The following is a 22,893-nucleotide window of genomic DNA, read 5'->3' as shown; positions in this document are numbered from 1 at the left end:
AAAGTAACAATTATTGGTCCAAAGCATTCAGTGGTCATACTTCTATTTTTAAAGAGACAAAAATAATCGCTAAGGAGCAATCAGAAAAATGGACAAGGAAGCATTAAGATCCTTTGAAATCTGAGTACTTTTAGAGGTTTATATTTGGGTCACATAGGAAATGCTGGTATTCCATCTTATTCTAGTTATTGATGATCCACAGATCAGTATATATTATACTTTCCTTTCTTAAAGCCGATAAACCTTAAGATAAGCTGTTATCAAACTAAAGCAATTTAATTTGGAGAAAACAAGTAACATCCTTCTTATAAACTAATCATGGACTGCAAAACATTTCAAAATATTTGCCAAGGGAAATACTTTTAGCTGCAAACAGCCCATACTCTAAAGAGCATGAGAATAAGGAGCAGTCATGAATATGGGTTTGACCATTATGCAGCAGCTTAAAATTGTAATATTAAAGAAGCTCGGAATGACCAGTCATGAGAATAGCAATGTAAAAGATGATACTGTCCAATATTATCAGAATACAATTTATCAAGCAGCAGCCAAGCCAGATTTTCTTCATTGACTGAACACAAGAACCCAGTCAGTTGAAAGAAGAGAATCCCACTATCCTCAGTCATGTTTACATTTCACAGAAACAAAGAAAAGCTGCTGTCACCTGTAGAGATGTTAGGAGGATATCATACAGCAACATAACCTAAACTTGGACAAACGTGTACTCTGTGGTTCTTGAGGGACCCATTGGTTAATGAAACCAGTTGATTACGACATGAAAATGAGCTCCACAAACCATGGTCTGCCATGGCAAGCAGAGGGCCCTTGTGCTCCAGAATTCTGTGCCACTACATTTTCTGCAGCCCCAAACACAGCCCTGGTCTAACTTAGGAGTATATTTTTCAGAGACGTAAAAAAAATTCCTGACATCAGACTGCAAGTAAGAGATCAGTTGGCTTTSCTTTCATCTCAAAATGCTGAGGCCAATTCATGTCTTTGGTAGAACAGACTCATGAATAAAAGTGGCTGACAGCAGCATGCATTGCATAATGTTAGCTTGCACCATGGCAAGGGTTCTTAACAAAGAACAAAGAGCAAGTAAGGAGAGTGGKACATGTGTGCTTCCCATCACCAAAGCATTTTATTCACCTCTCATGTCAGCAATTGCATAGGTGAAGGCCCGCTAATTACTGCAGTACGATGAAGATTTCTGTATCTCCAGGGAGTTTCAAGGTGGATTCTAGAGCATAGTTTTAGAACATAACACAAACACTGCATAGGGTCTCGAAGGTGGAAATTCCTTGCTTAACAGGTACATTCTAAGTTTTCCCTACCTTTACATGTTAATTAATTCACAGTAACAAAAAACAAACAAACAAAAAGTATAGCTCAAAAAAGAAAGTATTTAAAATTTAACTCAATTATATGTTTAGAGTATTTAAATATTCCATAAATATTCCATCCATAATCAATGTACTGTAAATATCAGAAATTATTAGGTAGTTCAATCAGGTAGTTCATAAACATGTACATAAAACATTTTCATAACTTACATTTTGGTAACTAAATACAGAGTCTTCTTTCATTCTCACTCTAAGAATTGTACTTCATTATAGATTTTTACCTATCTTTTAAAATAATTTCTCAGTACAGTAGTTAGATCTTGTAGGGATGCCTCATGACTCAGGAATCAATCACACATATTATTATCAACATTTAGGAATATACCACAGTGTAAGTAGAGAATATCAGAGAATTGTAAAATAACCTTTAGGAAGTTTTTTAAACTAAGATTTTTCTTAACTTCTTTTRTTTACCATTAAACATTCCAAATGCACATGCTCTTTTTGCTGTTTTTTAAATTATTTTCTCATAACTGTCATATTTTCAATATGTTTTCAATAAATGCCTCTTCCCATATAATGTGGAAAAGAAAAGAAAGATGAAAAACAAAAGCATCCCTATTAACCAWTATAATGGCCACAGATAGTATAAACAGGACTTCCCCTATGGCATAGGTAAAATGGAAGTATCTTTTGTATCCTTAATTGCATGTTGACTATTGGAAGCTAAGGTACTCAGAGGAGCTACTTAATATTACATGGCAGGTGGTAACAGCATGTATTTATTTACTAAGCATGTTTTCTCTACAGGACAGTTAAAAAAAAGCATAAAATTGCATTTTACTTCTTCCACCTCGTCTAGGAACTGCAAAATACGATTACAGCACCAAGGTAAACTTCGTGTAACTATCTGCTTTTAGCAGCACATTCCCTGTGCTACACATGACAATTCACCGCTAGTGCCTGTTACKCCTGGTAACACACGTACATACAGCACAAGGTACAAGCCCAGAAAAATGAGCACATTTGTTATATCTGTCCATTTATACCAGTTATGGACTCATTTGGCAGCTCTTGAAATGCCTATCTTCTCCCAGATACTTCTCTGCTGCAGTTATTCTTTTTTTAATATCAGAAATGAATTAACCTCACATGACCTCACCTATCCATGCAAGCAGTCATAGATGATCTTTTTATAAAATGCATTGCTGACTGGCTTAAGGCATGTTCTTCAAACAGTAATTTCTATATTAGGGTCACCAATTAGAATTTTTCCAAAAAGTGTCAAGCAACTGCTATTATCAACAGGTGGAAATATAAAACCTAGAGCTTTTCATAGCTATTTACTGAGATGCTATTTGTACAGCTTTTACTAAGGCCCTATGTGCATACAGATTTTGCAAATTTAACATTACCCTTTGTTAGTCATAGGATTCCTAAAAAGAACCAACATGAGAGATTTTAAAGAGAAGGACAATAAAAGTGACAACTGTGTCTTGTTTCTGACAGAACTATCTTTACAGTAGATTTTCTTGCTAGCTAGACTGTGACTGTGGTAGGAAATTTCAGTCCATGAAGTAAGGAACGATTGATATTGAGAATGTGGTTTGTGCATTTTCTTCTGGAAAGATACAGCCTGTGTAACTTCCTCCACCACACTGGTTTTGTATCCCTCCAGCCAACCTACTGCAAGTATTTTTTTCTGATTTATTAGTAATCATGTATTGCTCATTATTGCAAAAGCCTTCCTTGGTATAGTCAGCTTGACAGATAGTGATGCTGAGTACTTGTAATTGCATCTGAGGTCAATATTTTCTCTCTGAACTTCTTGCTATATAACATGAAGTGAACTGAAAAAAAAGATTACAAACTAAGCATTCAAGGTACACRGATGCTTCACGTATTACTATGTACGAGTGTTTGATTGTACATTCATTAATTAGGAATAAAATCCTGTACCTACTACCAAAATTTATGAGAATAAATTCACTAATTCTTAAAAATCATATGTTTAAAATAAGTGTCATAGAAAAGCCTTCGTTAAAATTGAAGACAGTCATTGAAATAAAGTCTATATGACATGCAATAAACAAGTTATGATATAACATGTACACTTAAAATATTTTAGACAAAATTCAGAAGAGCTGCTTCAATCTACTTGTCATATCTGTCATATCTGGCAGATTGAAAAGCCTCCTTTTCTACACAATATTCTGGTTAACATAGCTGTGTTTTGTACATACCTATCTGCTGCACATACCTATGTTCTAAATAAGAAAATAAATCAATAAATAGAGAGCATCATCCTGAAATAAAATCTCTGAGTAATTTGCAGAATGCCTTTCACCTGCAGTGTAYGGTACCATAGATAAAGACACACAAGACCAGCAGAAGAAAACAAAGCAAATTACTGGTACTAACAAAACTAATAAAATACTGCTTGCTCCTCTGGACCATGGGGAATCAATGGTTTTAATAAATAACTATTTGAGCCATAGCTCATTAACCATGGAATGGAGCGGAAGAACAGCACTATCTGTACAATGAAGCCTTATTTTCTAGGCAGTAAAGCAGTCGCTTGATACCATTCAGAATTGCCATAAAATTACCCATCATGGTAGAACAAAGTGTTGGTTTTACCCAAACTGAAAGCTCTTTTAGAGTTTGTAAAGCACCATGGATAACTGGTCTGAACAGATGGATTAGCACAAACACAGTGAATTGTTTAATGACTTCACTCCTTTTGTTAAGTAGATTCTTTGACCTGAGCAACAGGGCTTATCAAAAGATGTTGATCCTATCTCTCCAAAGTCCAAGCACTGTATGCTCTCACCAGTAAGTGAACTAGCCAATATTCACTCATGCACTAAGAAAAGTAACTTCAGGCATTGCCCTCTGAGGCTGTGAGAAAAAGTTCTTTTAAAAGGCAGTAAGCATGACTCTATTGGCTAATGATGACTCTAGATTCATTTTTATTTTCTTTCTGAATCTACAGAGCCAAAGTCCAAAGTATTTTGGACTTTAACATCTACATCAGTGTTTCATGGAAATATACCATTTTGATACACCTGCACTTCTGCTAAACCACAGTGTGTTGGACACCATAAAATATCAGCCCTTGAAAATATCAGGCCTATGAATTTACTCCAGTTTCAAGTCAGCAGGCTTGCTTGTTTTCATTTTAAAATAGGACTAAGTATAAGTGACACACAACTACTTTATTTTTATATTCTCTTTTTGAAGAAAATGACAGAATTAGATGTTATAAAATTCTCAGACTTACAAACAAACCTCTTATCTGGCAAACACAGGAAATGTGTTTCTACCTTCTCATAAGTTGACAAGGAAGAAAGGTGGACCCAGTACAAAGTTCTCAGAAAATCTATATTACTCTAGACATTTCTAATATTCTATTCTAAGCATATTTTAAAATAATAGGAACTCCTACCGGATCTTCTGTTTTGTGGTTATTCAGTAAATCAGATAGGAAATCATCATGAAGACTTTCTCTCCGAATCAGTGTAAATTCACGTAAAAATACAGCTCCTTGGTTTTGGTTTCCACAAACCTACAAGGAAAACATTAGATCAGGGAAAGCACTATTTGAATTCTGCAATTGAAATAATTTCCGAATAAATCAATCTGGAAGATCAGAATGTCTGTTAATTATATTTTCTCCTAGGTTACTAAACTAATTCTAACCTGTCAGCAATGCCATTAATGGAAACAAAGACATATACTTAAAGAAAGGAATGACAAGTAACAAGTGTGTGGTTTACAGGAGATTCAGCCTAAAAATAAACACTTTGTTCCTTTTAACTATGATCTATAAAAYAATAACTTTTAAATGGTGAAATGAATTAATATTCAGAGTGTATTTTTTACTTTTGGGGATAGATCAAATTTGTTGAGCAGCAGAGAGATTGCACTACCTGATGAATTTATCATATAATATTTCTAGGAGCCTGAAAAGACGTAAGTAATTTGACAAGAAAACTTCAATATGCATATRAGCTAATAATCACATTTAAAGAAATCAGCAAGGCATAAAGGCTGCTTAAGACAGTGGCTATTTCAGTAAGCATCTAAGCAGTACCCTGTGAAAATGCCCATGGTTCCAGCCTTGTTAGTGGTATTGATGTTAATAAATCCACATCATCCCCCCATTTACTGTCCCCATTTCACTCCATTCTTTTTTCGGTAATCCAAACAAAGATGTCAGAATGGCTTTTTTTTCAGGTGTAAATTAAATTTTTAGTGATGGAAAACAGTGAAATTACATTTTTCCCCTTCCTTAACAATAGAAGTTCTAACTGTTCATTAAACCCACTGTAAAGGCTTCCATCACTAGGTTATTAACAAAGCAAGAACTAAATTATCATCTGGAAATCTAGCAGGTTTTTCACTTTTCAACAGTTTGCAGTATATTTTGAGGATGACTCTTCTAGTGTATGGTCTTTTTTATCAAAACAGGATAGAGCCTAAAGGAGAATATTTTATACTTTCACACTTAGAAACCATAATATTAGTTAGGCAAGGCTAGCAATCAGATATTTAATGTATGTTAGCTAATGATTTATCTTTCTACACTACAGTATGCCAGACACTACTTAGTAATTCTACAGTTTCTAGATTTTTTTTTCTATTCACTGTTTCTCCCTTTGGAAGACAAATCCTATAATCAGGAATGATAAATAGGTAATTTCCTTATGCATTTAAGATAAGCATACAAGTTACAAATGAACTGTTATTACTCACAAGCACTGTATCTCTAAATTTATCATCTTAAGAAGAAAGTCTGTGCTCTGTTTTTATTGTGACCATTTTTTGAATTCACTTGCAAAACCAGATGCCATCCTGGTTCTACTTATCGAATCTGAGAATTTCAGAGAAAGAGAAAGCCTGGGAGAACTACAAGTATGATGTGTAGTGTCCAGGGGGAGGATGAAGTCCAGATTTGCCACTCCCTACTACTGAGTTGGTTTTGCTGTTTGGGAGGAGGCAGATCTCCCTGCCAGCTGGAAAATGAGATCAGAGCTATTGCAAAACTGATTCAGCCATAATGGGGTGACGAGAAGATGAGCTAATAAAAATAAAGTGGGTCAGGGAATATCTTAATATGAATGGGAAGAACTGGTAAGTGGGAAAAACAAGGAATCCCTGAATTCAAAGTACATGTATGACAATTTGTAGAGCAGGTTATCATTTTAACATAAGCCAAAATAGTCTGTCATAGTAAAATACACCTTAGGTTAACATATAACATTTTTAGTTGTTTTATGTTTTTAGTTGTTTTTAGTTCTGCTTTTTTTAAAAAAGATTCATCTATATAAAAGAGCAAGCTTTGTAAGTTCAGAGTTTCAAAATTTACACAGACTCACATTTTGTAGCTAAAGCTTAGTGATACACCCACTGATATAGCTCGTATGTTATTGAGTCATGGCAATGAATAATTCTCTGAGGACATTGGAGGAAGAAATATGTCTGTGTTCAAATGAGTAAGAAACCTTGCCACCAGGTTTTTCATAACCAAAATTATGGACAAATGATTATTTTACTACTAAAGAATGTCCCCAAAATAGCTTATCTTTCATACAAAAATTTGATCCCTGAAGCTGCTCAGCCATGAAAGTTAATTCCAGAGAGAAAAGTACATTTGAAGTTCCAGCCCCCACTTGTGATTTAAGCACATAAAACTACCAAATAAACAAATGGAACAGTACAATTATGTGCAATTGAAGTTTCTCATAATGTTATGTGCTAATTCAGAAATCAGAATAGAAACAGTAAAAAAAAAAAACCCTTTATCACAAATGTTATATCTTGCTAGTTTGGTTATTTCGTACTTGCACAAACATAATTAGAGACACATACAGAAAACATAATCATAAAAAATGGAAGAAGAGGGAAAGGAAAGAGAGGGAGGTTGACTGTATTTGTGGCAAACTAGGGCCTTAGGACCTGTAAGCCTTGGAAATGAGGAAATGAGGTAATACATACATGAAAATCAACAAGATAGCACTATAGTTTCCCAGCACAGAAAGGTATCTGAGCATTCAAATCCCAAATGGCACTGAACTGGAGACTCTTCTCTCGGAGATCTGCAAAAATCTAAGCAAGACATTTTTTTTCTCTTTTTTTCTTTGGCCAATTCTTATTTCTCCTACCTCAGGGTAAAGAATAAGTAGTTCCAGTAGAACAAGGATTTAAATCCAAGGGGACAGGGTGGATTCAATGAGAACAAATACAGAATAGGAAAAGAAAAGAAGTAACACAAGAAGACGGAACAATGGATACCAAATAACAAAGGCAATGTTTTTTTGTGCTGAAGTACTGTCCTATAAAGGCAGCCTTATTAGCTTTATTGTATAAAAATAAAGCTTACGAATAATTCCTTGGTCAGTAAGATATAAATAGCGATATTGTTCATTTAATAGATACAAACATAATAATACAGCCCTAGAATCTGTTGCAACCAATCATCGTATCTTCAACAACATCAATCTCAGTCTAAGGGATTTCAAAGGATCCCACTCAGAAGGCAGAAATATCAAATGTGGCCTCTACTATTTATTAATTAAGGATTTATACATGCTCCAGAAATAGTTTCAAGGTGTTAGTGGCTCAGTCAAAGCTTTTTTTGTTTGAGTATTCATCACTTAAATGACAAACAGAAACTGTCAAAACCTGAGACAAAAGCTATGATGTGTCATTAAAAAATGCTTCTTCTGACAAAACTATTTTACAAACCAAGTCCTTTACATACTCATTTTCTTATTTTTTTTCCTTTTTTTTTTCTTCCTGAGAGTCTTCAAATGCCTCAGCAGTGGCAAAAAGTATTATTTTAATAGGAGTAGTACATATGAGGCCCATTTTTTTACAACAGGAACAAATTAAATCATGCAGCACATGACAAACAATAACACAGTAAATATCAGAAAGGTATAAAAAAATTATATTCAGGGATGAAGAATACAGTCCTCTAACTAGTCAAGTTGTTGTGCAATACGTCTTCTTTTTTTACTGTAAATAAAATAGAAACCTCTGAGTCTATATTAAAACTTAATCACTTTCAATAAAACCTTCTAGCTTAGTGCCTGCCCACTTCCAACAGAAAGAATGCCTCACTCTTTCATATGATGATAAGCAAGAAATCTACTACATCTTGACCCAGCGTTACTTAAGAAATAAGCTGCTAACTGCTAAATGCACTTGATTAGTACCACTGTGGCCACAAACAAATGTTTACCAAAACCTCATACAGTGTTCTGAAATAATAACATTATTCTTGCATTTCATCTTCCATCTTTTTGAGCTTGTTTTTGATCCAAATTTTCTTATTCTCCAAAATGGAATTATGATGGGTACAGCAGAGTACAAGCTACTAGGAAGCAGATATGGTCAAGCCACTTGGAAGCAGAACCACAACTCACTTTGGAAGCAGATAAGGTCTGCTTCTCAATCTGAATTTGAGAAGTATTTTTATCTTCGCTAAGTTCCATGCAAAAAATGAAAACATACAACTATTTTAAAACTTGCTGCCTTTAGTGATTATTAACATTTTCAATTCCTGAATGAAGGGACAGAAAGCTACATATAGTTTTAAAGTCTATCTTTTATTATTCCTTCTGGGAATTTCTTGGGCCTAAACATTGTGTTTTTCTCACAGGAATATGTGCAAAAGGAGATACCAGTCTAGAAATGCTAATTTATGTACTATACACCTCATATTATTACATTCTTCATTTAGAAATGCTCAGAAATTCCAAACTGATTTTTTAAGTCTTCAGAGAATAAAATACAAGCCCAGGTAATCATAGAACTTTTTTCAGTGCATTTATAATAGATTTGATAATTTGAAGCCTTTAGTGTCACTCAATCAGTTTTTACTTTAAGTCAGAAAAAGACTAGAAACATGTGATTTCAGAGATTAGTTAAAACATAAAATCTGATTTTCAGGCAGAGGTAAAGATATTCATCAAATAATAACAACGCTACCTCCAGCATAGGCTTTCCTGTATTTTTTTTAACATTCAGATCTTAAAGACTGAACTGGGACTATGAAAATAACCATTCCTCTCATGCCTCTATGTGAGCTTGTTCCTTCTATAGTCAAAAAATGATTCTGTTTGGATTAGATCAAAACAAATATTTTTCTTGTGAAAACAATACTGACCCAAAACTTGTACACGTGTGTGTATGTGTGTTTGTGTGTGCTGTAAATCAAAATGTTCTGCTTCATTTCTAGGCCACTGTAACATAAYTAAGGAAACGGAGAGCTATTGTCATAAATATGCCATAGGTGATAAAGACTATGGTCAAACAGCATTTGACTATACTAAAATATATAAGAGTAGATATGCTTATGTGAGAGTAGATAGTTTTCAGGGGAGTGTCTTCATTATTGCTGTACTGGGCAGTCTCCTGCTGCAGTGATGCAGCCATATGGAAAATATTTCACACCACCGGAGCGTTCAGGATAAAATGTAGCTGGTGGTACACATGACTTTTATGCAGTTACTGCAAACAGCCAGATTAAATGAAAGGAATTTAATTCTCAAGAAGAAATATATGTTTTCCTCTTACCTTCAAGCAATAAATCCTTAACCTCAAAAGAAGTTCAGCATGTTTCAAGGCAGAAGATACTTTTCCACTAACAACTGACAATAGATCATTTCTGTCTTTCTTGTTAGTCTGGTTTTGAACAGCAGTTCTATTTCTTAACACAACACCTTTACAGTTTAGATAACCAGCTTTTATTATCTTGGGTATTTAAGTGACAATTCCTGCCCTACAGATCTTATATTTTATTGCTTTGATCCTCTACTTACTAAGTTTTGAATACCAGGAGAAAGGATTGTTTTACTTTAAAGATGAAGTCAAACCAAAACTGGCACTTCTCAATACTGCAGTTTCTTCTTTAGACATTTTGAAAGTAAGAGCATATACCCTGGAAAACATAAATTATAATCTCCACCCACCCATAGCAAAGAAAACACTGCCACTGTAGAAAAAAAAAATTCTCTCAGAGACTCAACAATATTGTTTTCTGATTCTGGTCTTTCCAATCTATGATGATATTATGGTTTCTAAACTAACAAGTCATCTCTTAGGAAACTAACTACTGTTTGTAGTGGTTTTGTAGGTTAAGAATTTTTAAAGAGAAAAGGAGGTTCTTGTTTAGCTTCTCTAAAGATACTTACAAAATGCCTCGAAATACAAACCCAAATAGCAATTTATTTCCCAAGGGAATGTTTTATTCAACAGTGAAATGTTCCCACCAGAAATCTTTTTGCTGGTCCTGAAATATATTTAATCTTTTTTTTCTTTCCTTCTTTCCACAGAAAGTGAATTCATGATTCTCTTAATGGTAATGCCCTGACTTCTTTTATAAGTTCTGTGAAGGAAATGTGGCTTTGTGCTAATTATTTTCAGTTCTTAAACAGGCACAATAGAGGAGTCTGGTTAATGTATTCATTGAAGGAATTATTTAAGCTCCATTTCAGTCTCTCATTATGAACGAACAAAAGAAACAAAAAGTGATTTGCACTCAAGAATTACAGCATGAAGTGTCCCTCAAACAAATCCACCAGCTACTAACATCTTGGGCAGACATTAGCAATGATGGGGATAAATTTGTAAAGCATGCACACGCCTACACTTGACCCACTATGTACCAACAAGAGAGAAAGCCAATATGGCCCCATTAAATGGAGTGGCAAAAATGCAGAATGTACAAAACACACTAGGTTTCCTGCTGCCAAGCAATCTTGGCCAAAAAACAGAAAAGAAATAAAAAAGTAAAAAGCAGTAAAGCAGACTGTGGGAAAAAAAAAAGAAAAAAAAAGATGAAAATCCTCCGATTAGAACTTTCTTTCTAGCAGTATTCATGAGAAAAGCTTCATAAGCAAGAGTTGGGATTTAGTATATAAACATTACCTATTTTACCATTTACAGATTCTCAGGATATTTAAATGAATATATCCTTTCTCCTGCTGTTAGTGGAAAAAAAAAAACACAAACAAAAGACTACTGTGGTTTGAGGATACTCTGTTTGTATTCAAGCCATACTTCCCTTCCAAAACTTGCCAAACAAACACAAACCAGCATTGCTATTGAAAATATGTTAAAGAAGACACATGGGTTGCTGTATGACACACACAAATCAAAATATGCAATCTGGAGAATTTGTTTTCTACCATGTGTTTCCCTGGAATAAGGAGTATTTTACTTAACTTGACTGTTAGATTTCAGAGTTGAAACAAAGATTTCAAATGTGCAAAATCAGTGTGTGTCATGGAACAAACTGGAGGAAATAATAACTACAAAAATCACTCAAGCTTCAGTATGGATACCAATGCAGCTGACCAATGACCTGCTCTTAAAGGTCAGAAAAAAGGCACAAACCTTGCCAAAGAGAAGAAACAAATGAATACCTGATATAAGCAAGACCAGTCATTTTTAGAAGTTGTCTAATCAGGAGTAGCCGATTTCTTTTCAGCAGGAACAAAAGCAGAAAACAAGAAAACAGAAAACAAGAAAAAGCACTGTTTAATACAACTTCCCTGTAGTAAAGATGCACAAGCCAAGATGCACATACATGAAGTAATCAAATTAAGTAACCTAATCTACACACTTTTATGTTTTCCTATTTTCTTATTTTCTGAATTCCACTACTCAGCAGCTTTTCATTTCAGCTGAGCTGCACAATCCTCTGGACCTCTCTTATATACTGTTTTGAGTTTTTGGAAGGTGAGATAGCAGCAGTTTCTCTAGAACAGCTTATCATTTTACGTAGAATCTAAGGTCCTGGTGACCTGTGATCCTTGAACAGCCTATATTAATATATACATTTTGCAAAACAAAATATTCATTTTGCATCCTATTTCTGTTAATCTTTATTATGATACAGCACAATTAATTCCCAATAGTCCCTGCTTTGTCTAAAACTGCTTTCTGCAGAAAAACTAGGCTAGACTACTTTCTGCCAAAATAGTTTGTGATCCATCTTTTCCTCTCAAAACTGAAATTTCATTCTACCTCAAATTTATTTCTTCTTTTGCTCCCTCTTCTGTATGTGCAGTCCACTGTGCAGTTTGGGAAAACTCTATCCAGAATAATGAACTCTGTGGAAAATTCTTTTAATTGGCATTAGCACTGGGCCCAGTACTGTTCAATTTATTCATCAGTGACTTGGGTGAGGGGACAGATCACATCCTGAGCAAGTTTGCAGACGATACCTAACTGACACTCCAGAAGGCTGTGCTGCCATTCAGCAGGACCTAGACAGGTTGGAGAGCAGGGCAGAGAGGAACCTCATGGGGTTCAACAACAGAAGAGCAGGGTCCTGCAACCAGGAAAAAATAATCTCGGGCACCAAGACACATTAAGGGTTGACCTGCTGGAAAGTAGCTCTGTGGAGAGGGACTTGGGAATCTTGGCTGACACCAAGTTAACGCTAAGGGCAGCAGTGCCCTCATGGCCAAGAAGGCCAATGGGCTCCTGGCTGCATCAGGAGGATGTGGCCAACAAAGGGAGGAGCATCTGTCYTATAAAGATAAAGACAGACTAAGCAAGATGGGCCTGTTTAGCCTGGAGAAGAGAAGATTGAGAGGGGATCTGAACTTATCAACATATACAAATACCTGAGGGGAGAGTGTAAGAGGATGGGGCCAAACTGTTCTCACTGGTGTCCAGTGACAGGACAAGAGGTAATGAGTACAAATAGAAACCCAGGAATTTTCATCTCTGTAGGAGGAAGAACTTCTTTCCCGTGAGTGTGACAGTGTGCTGGAACAGGCTGATCAGGGAGGCTGTGGAGTCTCCTTCTCTGGAGATCTTCCAAACCCGCTTGGATGCCGCCCTATGCCCTGTGCTCTGGGTGTCCCTGCTGGAGCAGGGGGTTGGACTGGATGATCTTGAGAGGTCCCTTCCAACCTCAACCATTCTGTGAGTCTGTGATTCTGTATCATCAAATCAAAAATATTTATTGTAGTGAGAATGTTTTTAGTATTTGCTCAGCTGTTATCACTACCATTCAACTGCATTTAAACAGACAAYATAAAAATGAAATTTTTATCAATCCTTTATATCAACCATTACCTTTCAAATAAAGAGAGGTCAGGGCTGAATTTCACTGAGTGGGGAAAAAAAAAGAGTTCTTCCGATAAAATGAGCAGATAAATGAAAACTGAGAGCAATTCTAAACTTAGTGGTGTCTTGCAAATTCTCTACTTACAGCTACTTAGAGTGTTCTTTATCTAGAGCTTTTATGATAAGCATTTGTGCAGAAACTAGTTAACGATATTTTTAGCATTGGATTTATGTGTTGAGCACACTGGCAGTTTGGGTGGGAGGGAGCAGATGGCTTTGTTTCATACAAGTTTATTGACAAGAAATAAAAAAACATTTCTAAAAAAAAAGGAGAAATCAGCATAAGATACATTTTTAAACAGTCTTGTGCATATTATTTGGGCAAATGACAAAACCATCATGATGTACTGTATTTTTAAAGGATTGTTTCCAAAGGTTAAGATAGCTTTATAATGATCACTGCTTCTTATTTGATTTTTCCCACTGAAATCCACTTATATGTTTAATTTACTGTGTTGCAGTGTTTTTCAAATACAAAGATACACTCTTCTCTGACAAAACTATTTCCTTGCTATTACTGCCTTCAAGTCCCTATCTATTGTTCTGTCTCTATATTATATATGATACTTTTGTCATAAAGTAAATGTTGTCCTTCTGAGTACACAGATTCTATTTAACTTTTGTATATTTGAAAGAAGTCCAGAAGTTTACAGGAGTTTATAGGTACTTTCTTAGCTACTTAGCTTACATTTTTTTTTTCTTTTTACTTCTGATCTACCTCAAAAGTTATTGACACCAGAAAAAGACTAATTTTCTTGTATCCTGTAAGAATCACTTATGTCATCTTTTCTCATCCATTATTTCCATATCACTATGTGAGATTTCATTTTTTCCTGTTTTTTTCTTGCTGCTGTGGATTGTCTAAGTCCCAAGGAGATGGACGATAGTGACATCAGTCATGCAAAGGAAGTAGTCAAATTGCTTTGGCAGCTATGTTACTAAGTATATCTCAATTCTCTGTTTTAAGGTTTGGAGTATATTGTGTCTTAGGAAATTTCAGAGAGAATTCACAATCATAGCTTTTTTTTTTTTTTTTTTTTCTCCCCCACAGGAATATAGATGTAGCTACACAAATCTTCCTTGTTCTACGTATTGTTTACATGGATATATTTTGGATGTTTTACTCCAGAATAAAAATTAAGCCTTGATGAGAAAAACTTCCTCATGTATATGGGTGTGACACTAATGGCAGTAAATGCAGATTGAGCCTTAGGAAAGAGCCAGTTTCAAATTCCTTGAAGTTGAGCAGGCTTACAGAGCAGCTGCATGGCAGGCATTTGGTCTTCCTAGGAGTCTCTGTTCTCTGGTCTGTCTCCCTCTCTGCAGAGACTTCAGCTACTGAATACCTGTATCACAGACTGAAATGGAAGAAGGAATCTTCTGGCAGTTTCAGGTCGCAGCTGGATAGTTGCTGTTCCCTTCACTCAATTGTAATTGTATCACAATTATTTTTAAGTTAGGTTATCCAACATTTTAAGCAGAGAGATATATGAAGAACTGGAAGGAAAAGTGTTTCAGGAGAGAAGGCCTACATAATGATTCTCTATCATACAATATGCTTATTTTAGAACAGGATATTATATCATGCTTTCTAATCAGCAAATAATGAGKTGCATTTTAAGAGGATGCTTTTTCTGGAAGATGCGTTTTACTTTGTCCAAAATTTATTCATGAGTAATGCAGACTACCTTAGTGGCTTAATGTAGGAATTTCAAGGGAAGTTGTATAGCCTGAAAATAGCTGTGTCCTCTGTCTTTATATGCTGACATTCCTGGAAGTGCTTTGAAATGCCATCTTGTGTAATTAGAAAGTATATCTAAAAGGAAACAAAAGAAACCTCTAGTAATGCTACTACAAAATGTATGGTATAGTTGGCATCCTAGGAAATTCCCTTATGTTCAAAGTAGTGTGAATGTGATACTTCCTTCTGTGTTTATGCATAACTCACTAAATAGTACTGCCATAAAGACACCTGGCAAGGCAAATAAATAATTAGATGTGATTAAAATATATATTTTTTTGTTGTTGTTATTAAAGCAGGTATAATTCTTCAGCTGGTACAAATCAGTGGCTTAAACAAAGTTGTGTTAATTTACTCCAGTTGAGTATCTGGCCTGTTAGTTGCTAGTATGTTTCAAATACCCAGCCCTGCTATCATCTCCAGAAAACATTCAACTCCTTATTTAGTGCATAAAGATCTAAGAGAAGTTAGAAATTCTGACTGCACGAATCTGAACCGACTGTCTTCATTGATAACATATGTGACAGAATTCTGGTATACCAAATATGAAGAGATAAAAAGGGAAACTTCCACTCTATAAAGATAAAGCTTCTTTTTTTTTCTTTTTCTTTTTTTTTCAGGGAAAAAAAAAGCCCAACCACTACATCCATATATGTTCACAATTCAAAGGACTCTACAGTTATTAAAACCAGTCTTACCATTTGCAGGAAGCATTAAACATGTCATCAAATGTATATTTAAAAAAAACAGAGAACACAAAATCCAATGCAAAAAAAAGATTACTCAGAGTCTATCCATCAAGTCTTCTAACGCAAAGACAATAACATGGGGAAGATTTATACAAAATTTCTTTGAAGTAACTCATTCTAGAACTTTTCATATTGACTCTTTTTTAATATTTCAAAACTATGAGAAAATCCTGGCAATTATTTCAGCATTATTCAAACTACCACAAAAACTTACGAATCTTGTCATAAAATTCAAAGCTAGTCATTAAATTGATGTAAACATTTTAGCTATCTATGCAATAAAACACCCCATATTCACTTGAATTGAATTTTTAATCCTTAATTACTTAGAAATGAGGTAATTGAAACATACCTGAGAGAATTGCAGACAAAAATATAGCTTGGTACTGTTTTCTAATGCCACTAATGCCAGTGTAAGTCATCTTATGTATTTAGGTTGTTGTAAATACTATGTGATTTCTAAGCAGAAAATAAAATAACATAATTAATTTCCATCACAATCTGCTAGGGTATTCCTAAAATTACAATATGCAGCAAAGTAACAAGGCATTTGGATGCCCAGCAATACGTCAAAACTGTAAAGAGCAAATTATTATTTGTCTAAAGATTTCCACCCTGGAGTGACTGTTGTGATATATATATTTAATTATATATATTTTTATTAATATGATAGAAGTACTGCAGAATATCCTGGAGATTCCAGAGCCAATTAATGAACTCTGTGAAAGTTTATTTAATGCATGAGCAAAGGGCCATAACCACAGAACCACAGAATGGTTGAGGCTGGAAGGTCCCTCTTCAGATCATCTAGTTCAGCCTCCCAGCTCCAATAGGGACAACTAGACCACGTGGCATGGGGTCGCATCCAGTCTTGTACTGAACTTCTCCAAAGGAGGAGACTCCACGACCCCTCTAGGCAGCCTGTTCCAGGGCTGTGTCACACTCATGGGAAAGAAATTTCTTTCTCACATGGAGATGGAGCTTCCCGGGTTTCAATTTGTACTCATTACCCCTTGTCCTGTCAATGGCCACCACTGAGAAGAGTTTGGCCCCTTCCTCCTACACTCTTCCCTCAGGTATTTGTATATGTTGATAAGAACCCCTCACAGTCTTCTCTTCTCCAGGGTAAACAGGGCCAGCTCACCTAGTCTTTCCCCATAAGACAGAGGCTTCAGTCCCTTAATCATGTTTGTTGCTCTGTGCTGGACCCGCTCTAGAAGCTCCAAATCCCTCTTATGCTGGAGAGCCCAGAAGTGCACACAATACTCCAGGTAGAAAGAGGTGCTTGAATGAATATAATAGTGGTAGGCCTCCATATTTTCCATTTTGAAATATTATGAATTAAAACAATCTTTTTACTTATTGTTAGAATTACAAGCAGAATTTATATATATATAAGATATAGTCTATTGCTTAAGTCAAAAGTACTTTCACATTGTAAATTATAAGCAGCTTGAATTTGACAGTGAACCTTAATCAATATAAGTTAAAGCAGAAGAACAGTCATGGGAAGTTATTTAAAGTTTTCTATTCAATATACAGAAATAATATGTCCAATCAGAAAATCCAGACATGGTTTGGAAATCAAATTGTCCTGTAGATATCTGTTTCTTTTCTTTCCTATGTATTTCTGTGTATTATTACCTTCCATCACTTCATTCCCATAAACCACACACTGAATTTTTCGTTCTTTACAAACTTGTCCATAGTCTGGACAACACAATATACATATTCTTGACCTGCTCCTCTGCCTCATTTATCTAAATACTGTGTTAAAAATAGAAACTAATTGTTACATGAAAATATGGAATTGAAAAAAAATCTCTTTTTGGCACACATAGCTATTTTCCACACACCTTTCTTAATATCATTGTTTTGCGGGCGGAGSAGGTGCATGTGTCAGGGCAGGTCAGAGTTCTGGTACTGCCTTGCCTTAGCAGTACTGTCAACAAAAACTAACTCTTAAAAATGGAACTTAAAATCAGCTTGTAAAAAAGATGAGGCTGTGAGACTGTACTAAATGGTTCAAAATATCCCTATGAGCCCTGTTTTTATATATAGGAAAATACCTATTCTGGTTCTTTTTATTCTACAGATAAGCATACCTTAGCTATATGACATACTGATTTGAAATAAAATGGCAAACAAAAAATCAGTTTCTTGCTAGAGGCAAGCTCTTACAATGGTCTTGGAACAGTCTATTTTTCTTTCCTGTAAAGGATAAAAATCAATCACAGATAAAAGTCGCAGGAGTCATTTAATTATAGCTTAATTTATATTGTTTCCTTTTTATAATTCATTCTGAAGAATGGGAAAAAAATCAGAAAACATTTTGGCAAACTTTACAAAAGCATTATTTAAGAATAGATGTCTAAAACTTGGTATGCTGCTGGATTTTATCTAGTCTATGAATATTAATGGTACTTGTACCACTTAATCCTTAAAATGTTTTTCTCTGAATTAATTTAAACTATAGACATAATTTACAGAATAATATGAACCAGAGGCATGATCACTTAACTCATGTCAAATATTACACATTCTCAGCCACCTGTGGATGCTCTTCCAAGATTTAGAACATTAGACGTCTCTCTTCCTATAACTTTAATTTTACAAAATAGGAAATGTGACCACTAGAGTATATTCATATTGTTAAAATAATGGAAGAAACAGGTGTTTTCCAGTAAGAACTCAGTTCCCAATTGCACTGTTCTATTAAACAGATTTCTCTACTTTTCTCTTGTCTGACAGTGACCCCGTTCAAGAGTTGTTTTATTTATTCATGTGACAGTAGGAAAAGTTTCAAAGACTATTGAAATCTTAGTTTCAATAAGAATCTGATCAACTATTCGCTCAGTGTTCTGTTCTCAAGAACACGGATCACTTAAGTTTTATTTAAACCAGTATCATCTATAGTTAATGTAGCACACATTTTCTATGTTCTATAGTAAGAAGTCTTCTTTTTGATGAACTTTTTCAGAGCTTGCAAATTGTTTTGGAAAAGTAAATCCATCCTTCCACTTACAAAAAGCTTCATATTTCTAAAATAAACACCATAAATAATTTTGAAGCTGCTCAGATATTTAGTTTCCTGGTTTTCCCGTAAGTTTCATTTTTTCAGGAAAGAAAACTGATAGCATTCTCCTAAGACAGACAGACTGCCCTTACGGCCTTTTAAGATCAAGAGGAGGAAGGAAATGCTAGCTGTCTCACTGAAATTTTTGAGAAATTTCCAGCTAGATTTTGCAGATTTGGGATAATTTAGTTGGGATAATATTTGAGGTAAATGCAATAAATCTTGAATAGATTTAGTCAAAACAAATGTAGAGTTAAGAAATTACAAGACTGTACACCTGTATGAACTTGGATAGGGCTCACTGAACCAGGAGAACCTTGTAGAGGAATTAAATCCTCAGATAAAATACAGAAAAAGGTCACATCCGTTTTATCTTTAGTGCTATTTTAGCTTTCTTTAAAATAAATATTTATTAACTCCTCTCTAAAACTGCTTGATATCTCACAGAAAACTGGTATGAATATTCCTGAAAAAAAATTAACATTAACAAAAACCTCTCATATCAAGTTTCACATCTTACTTGACTTGAAACATATTTGAATTTCTATCAGAAAAAAAAACCTAATATTGATTCCAGGATTTCCCTTCCCTACCTAAAAATATAAATATATTCTACAAAAATAAATGCATAAATAAAGTCATGATGAAGTCACTACTGGATAAAATGTGCAAATATCCAATATGGAAGTTATTTTTAAAAGTAAAGTAGATGGACAGATGTTTGTGTGCTATACCGAAATGAAGGAAAACAGATTGCTAAATAGTAAATTGTTTGGTTTTTTTTTTTATGATACAACAGAGATACAATCACTGCCAGTTGTTTTTCATATAAAAATATGTCAAATTTTGTCCTTTGCAGTGTCCTTTAATATCAAAAGATTCTGTTTTTTCTGCTTTTTTTTCACAAAGCTATGAAAATCTATTTGTGCAATAGATTTATTTGTGGAACAGGAAATCTAAAATTCAGATTAATAACCTTACTGCTGTTTCGGTGAGATAAAAGATCATCCATATAAATGCAAAAATCATCCATATATCATCCATACATATCATCCAAATATCATCCATATATATGCTAAAAGATAGGCTAGTAAGTAAGTTGAGAGTAAGGCTACCAATGTGCTTCTCCTGGCTGCCTAAGAGCTATCCTCTGCCTTTCAAATCTGGTGAACTTATAGATATTGAAAGCCTTTGAAAGACCCTGAATATGACTGAAAATCCTTTGCCCTGGAGAGCTTCTTTTGTTTGGTATTTTGAGGTCATTACTTAAGGTTAACTCAAAAGTTCTTTGATTGTTCTACAGCTTTTGTCTTAGCATATTGGATAGTACTGTATTTGCAGAAAATTAACAACTAATTTCTTCTGTTTTGATCATCTAACAGGAAGTCATAATGTAGGATGATTTTTGTTTGAACCCTCAATTGATTTCTAATCTTAAAGGAAAAGCACATTCTAACCAACAGTAGCCTGACAGATCACATTATAGGGCCAGATCATATTATAGGGGCAGATCTGAAGTCAGCAAGACAGCGAAAGGAAGCATTTGCTCACCACATTGCATGTCACTCCTTTTGAAAGCTGAAATATTAAACAAGGATGATAAGAAACAGAGGCATACAGTCATCATTTAATAAGAACCAAAAGGATGTCATGCAAGAAGAATGGGAGTTCGACTTCAGCACTTTCCCTCAAGCATTCTGCATGGAGAACGTTATCTTTTTAGGTAATATACTAAGCAGCACAGAAGAAAAAAAAAAAAAAACAAAATAAAAAACAAAACAAAACAAAAAGAAAAACACTGTTACCAAAAGGACAATGCGTTCCAAAGCAACAGTTAGACACTTGTAGTAATTCATCCTCTCTTTTCCCTGAATTTCTGCCACAAGGATCACAAACACTAAGTCTCTTAGGAGGAAGACATGCCAATTGAGCTCTTCTCGAGCAGCCCCTCGCCATTAATTCATGAAGTGTCAATGAAAGGCCGACTGTTTGCTGCGTCCCTCTGGCTGGCTGGCTGCATCAGTGGGTGGTGACTATGGGATGATGTAACCCAAAGTGGCCGTCAGGAGTAGGTCATGGTTCATCTGCTTCCACTAAGGAATTGCAGCTGTGCAATGTGCAGCCTTGACTCCGGAGAAGATTAGCCACGTGCATGAAAGCATCTTGTAGCTCTTACTTCTATCTTCCCCAAAGTAAGACACAGGAAAGGAGGAGATTATGAGGAACCATAATGGGTCACTAGTATGGCTCACATCCAGCTTCAATGAAACAAGGCCATTAAACAAAGTAATTCCAATGTATTAAGAAATGCAGGTGAAAACTTAAGGAATATAAGCACTAAGTCAAACAAAAAGTTTGAAAATCAAAAGGCCTATTCAGATTCTCCAACTACAAATACATTCTGTGAGCAATAATACACCAAATTACACCACAAAATCAAGCATAAGAGCTGAAAATAGGGGAAAATACTGGCCCTTCAGCAATACAACAAGATAAGAGATAACAATTCAGTGGAAAAGGTGGTGGAAAACTATTGCTAGAAAGTAGGCAGTTGAACACTCCTGTCTGCCACTCCGTCTTTCATAAGACCATAGGGTAACTCAGGCTCTTCGATGATGTAATAGCAATGTAACTTCAAAGTACAAACAAGATCTTGGTTAGTAGAAAGAAGAACTTCCATGGCCAGAAAAGTTTTACTTTCAGTCACACACAAAAGGCTGAGAGAAGTGAGTCTCCATATGAAGCAGTTAGTGGGACTGGTGAGAAATTTCYCCACAACCTTTAATTGAGAAAAATGCAAACACCGGAATCAGTAACAATATCTTGTGGAGAAAGTCTGATTTCACCAATACTCATAAAATACTGAAGTACTTTGTTTTGATTTTATCATTTTGCTTTTATGTGTAAAGCAAAAACAAATAAAAATAACATTGAAAGAAAAAGATATTTGACTTTAATACAAAGAAGATCAGCAACACTTGCATTTGGAATATTTTGATATTTAGATAGAACTATTTTTGAGAAAAGACATTCTTAATGTGTTAATAATTCCAATTCTGTTTCACATTGAAAAAATTTTAAGTATATCTGACTTCTATAAAGTCAGTCAATACAAAATGACTGTAAGTAAGATCCCAGTCACTCAAATGCAGCAAAAGGAAGAACTGTGTACAAACAGGAATCTGCAAAATAGAATACTGAGGTATTGTTTTTTTTCCTGCTTTGAACTTTGACACCAGGAAAAGAAGACAGCTACTAGGTTGCTGGAAGAAAGGAAGGTTCTAGATGCAGAATACTGTCCTTAAATAGTTATCTGCTGGAAGCTAATTGTATCTAAATTATTTCCTGAAAGATGACTGCTGAGAAGATATACCATCAGATGAATCTGAAGATATGCTAGAGAAAGCTGCACAGAAACTGAGACTGCAGAAACCTGCACAATACAACAACACTTGGCAAAAGAGCTGTAACAACATAACTTGTATGTATAGCTGGGCATCAGGGCCGTGTCTGTACATGCAGCTAGCACACTTAAGTTAGTAATTTCCTGTGTGGTCAAGTAACTCCCTAGATGATCATCTGAATAAATGAGAAAACGCACAGATTCACAACAGTGAACTGTCTGGAAACAAGAGGATTCCATGAACTCCTAGCAATTTTCAAAAGAGCGTATTTGACTACTCGGTGCAAGAGTGCTTCAGACGGGAATTTTGGACTGTCCTGAAGATTCTTCGTGGCAGCTCCTGCTATGTATTGACCACGAACTACATAAAATCGACAGGAGAGGAGAGGAGAGGAGAGGAGAGGAGAGGAGAGGAGAGGAGAGGAGAG

General features: G+C 35.1%; 1 protein-coding gene across 1 annotated transcript in view; it reads right to left on the bottom strand.

Moving 5' to 3' along the window:
- Positions 1-22,893, bottom strand: part of ADAMTSL1 (ADAMTS like 1) — a 388,396-nt gene that overhangs the window by 293,056 nt on the left and 72,447 nt on the right. Inside the window, exon 2 of the mRNA XM_026044037.1 lies at positions 4,792-4,911. Coding sequence (XP_025899822.1) covers positions 4,792-4,911 — 120 coding nt within the window. The remainder of the gene's footprint in view (positions 1-4,791; positions 4,912-22,893) is intronic.

This window comes from Nothoprocta perdicaria, unplaced genomic scaffold, assembly GCF_003342845.1.
Source record: "Nothoprocta perdicaria isolate Ctin4 unplaced genomic scaffold, notPer1 scaffold_104, whole genome shotgun sequence".
In the NCBI taxonomy this organism is placed as follows: Eukaryota; Metazoa; Chordata; class Aves; order Tinamiformes; family Tinamidae; genus Nothoprocta; species Nothoprocta perdicaria.
This window is presented reverse-complemented; position numbering and strand designations above follow the sequence as displayed.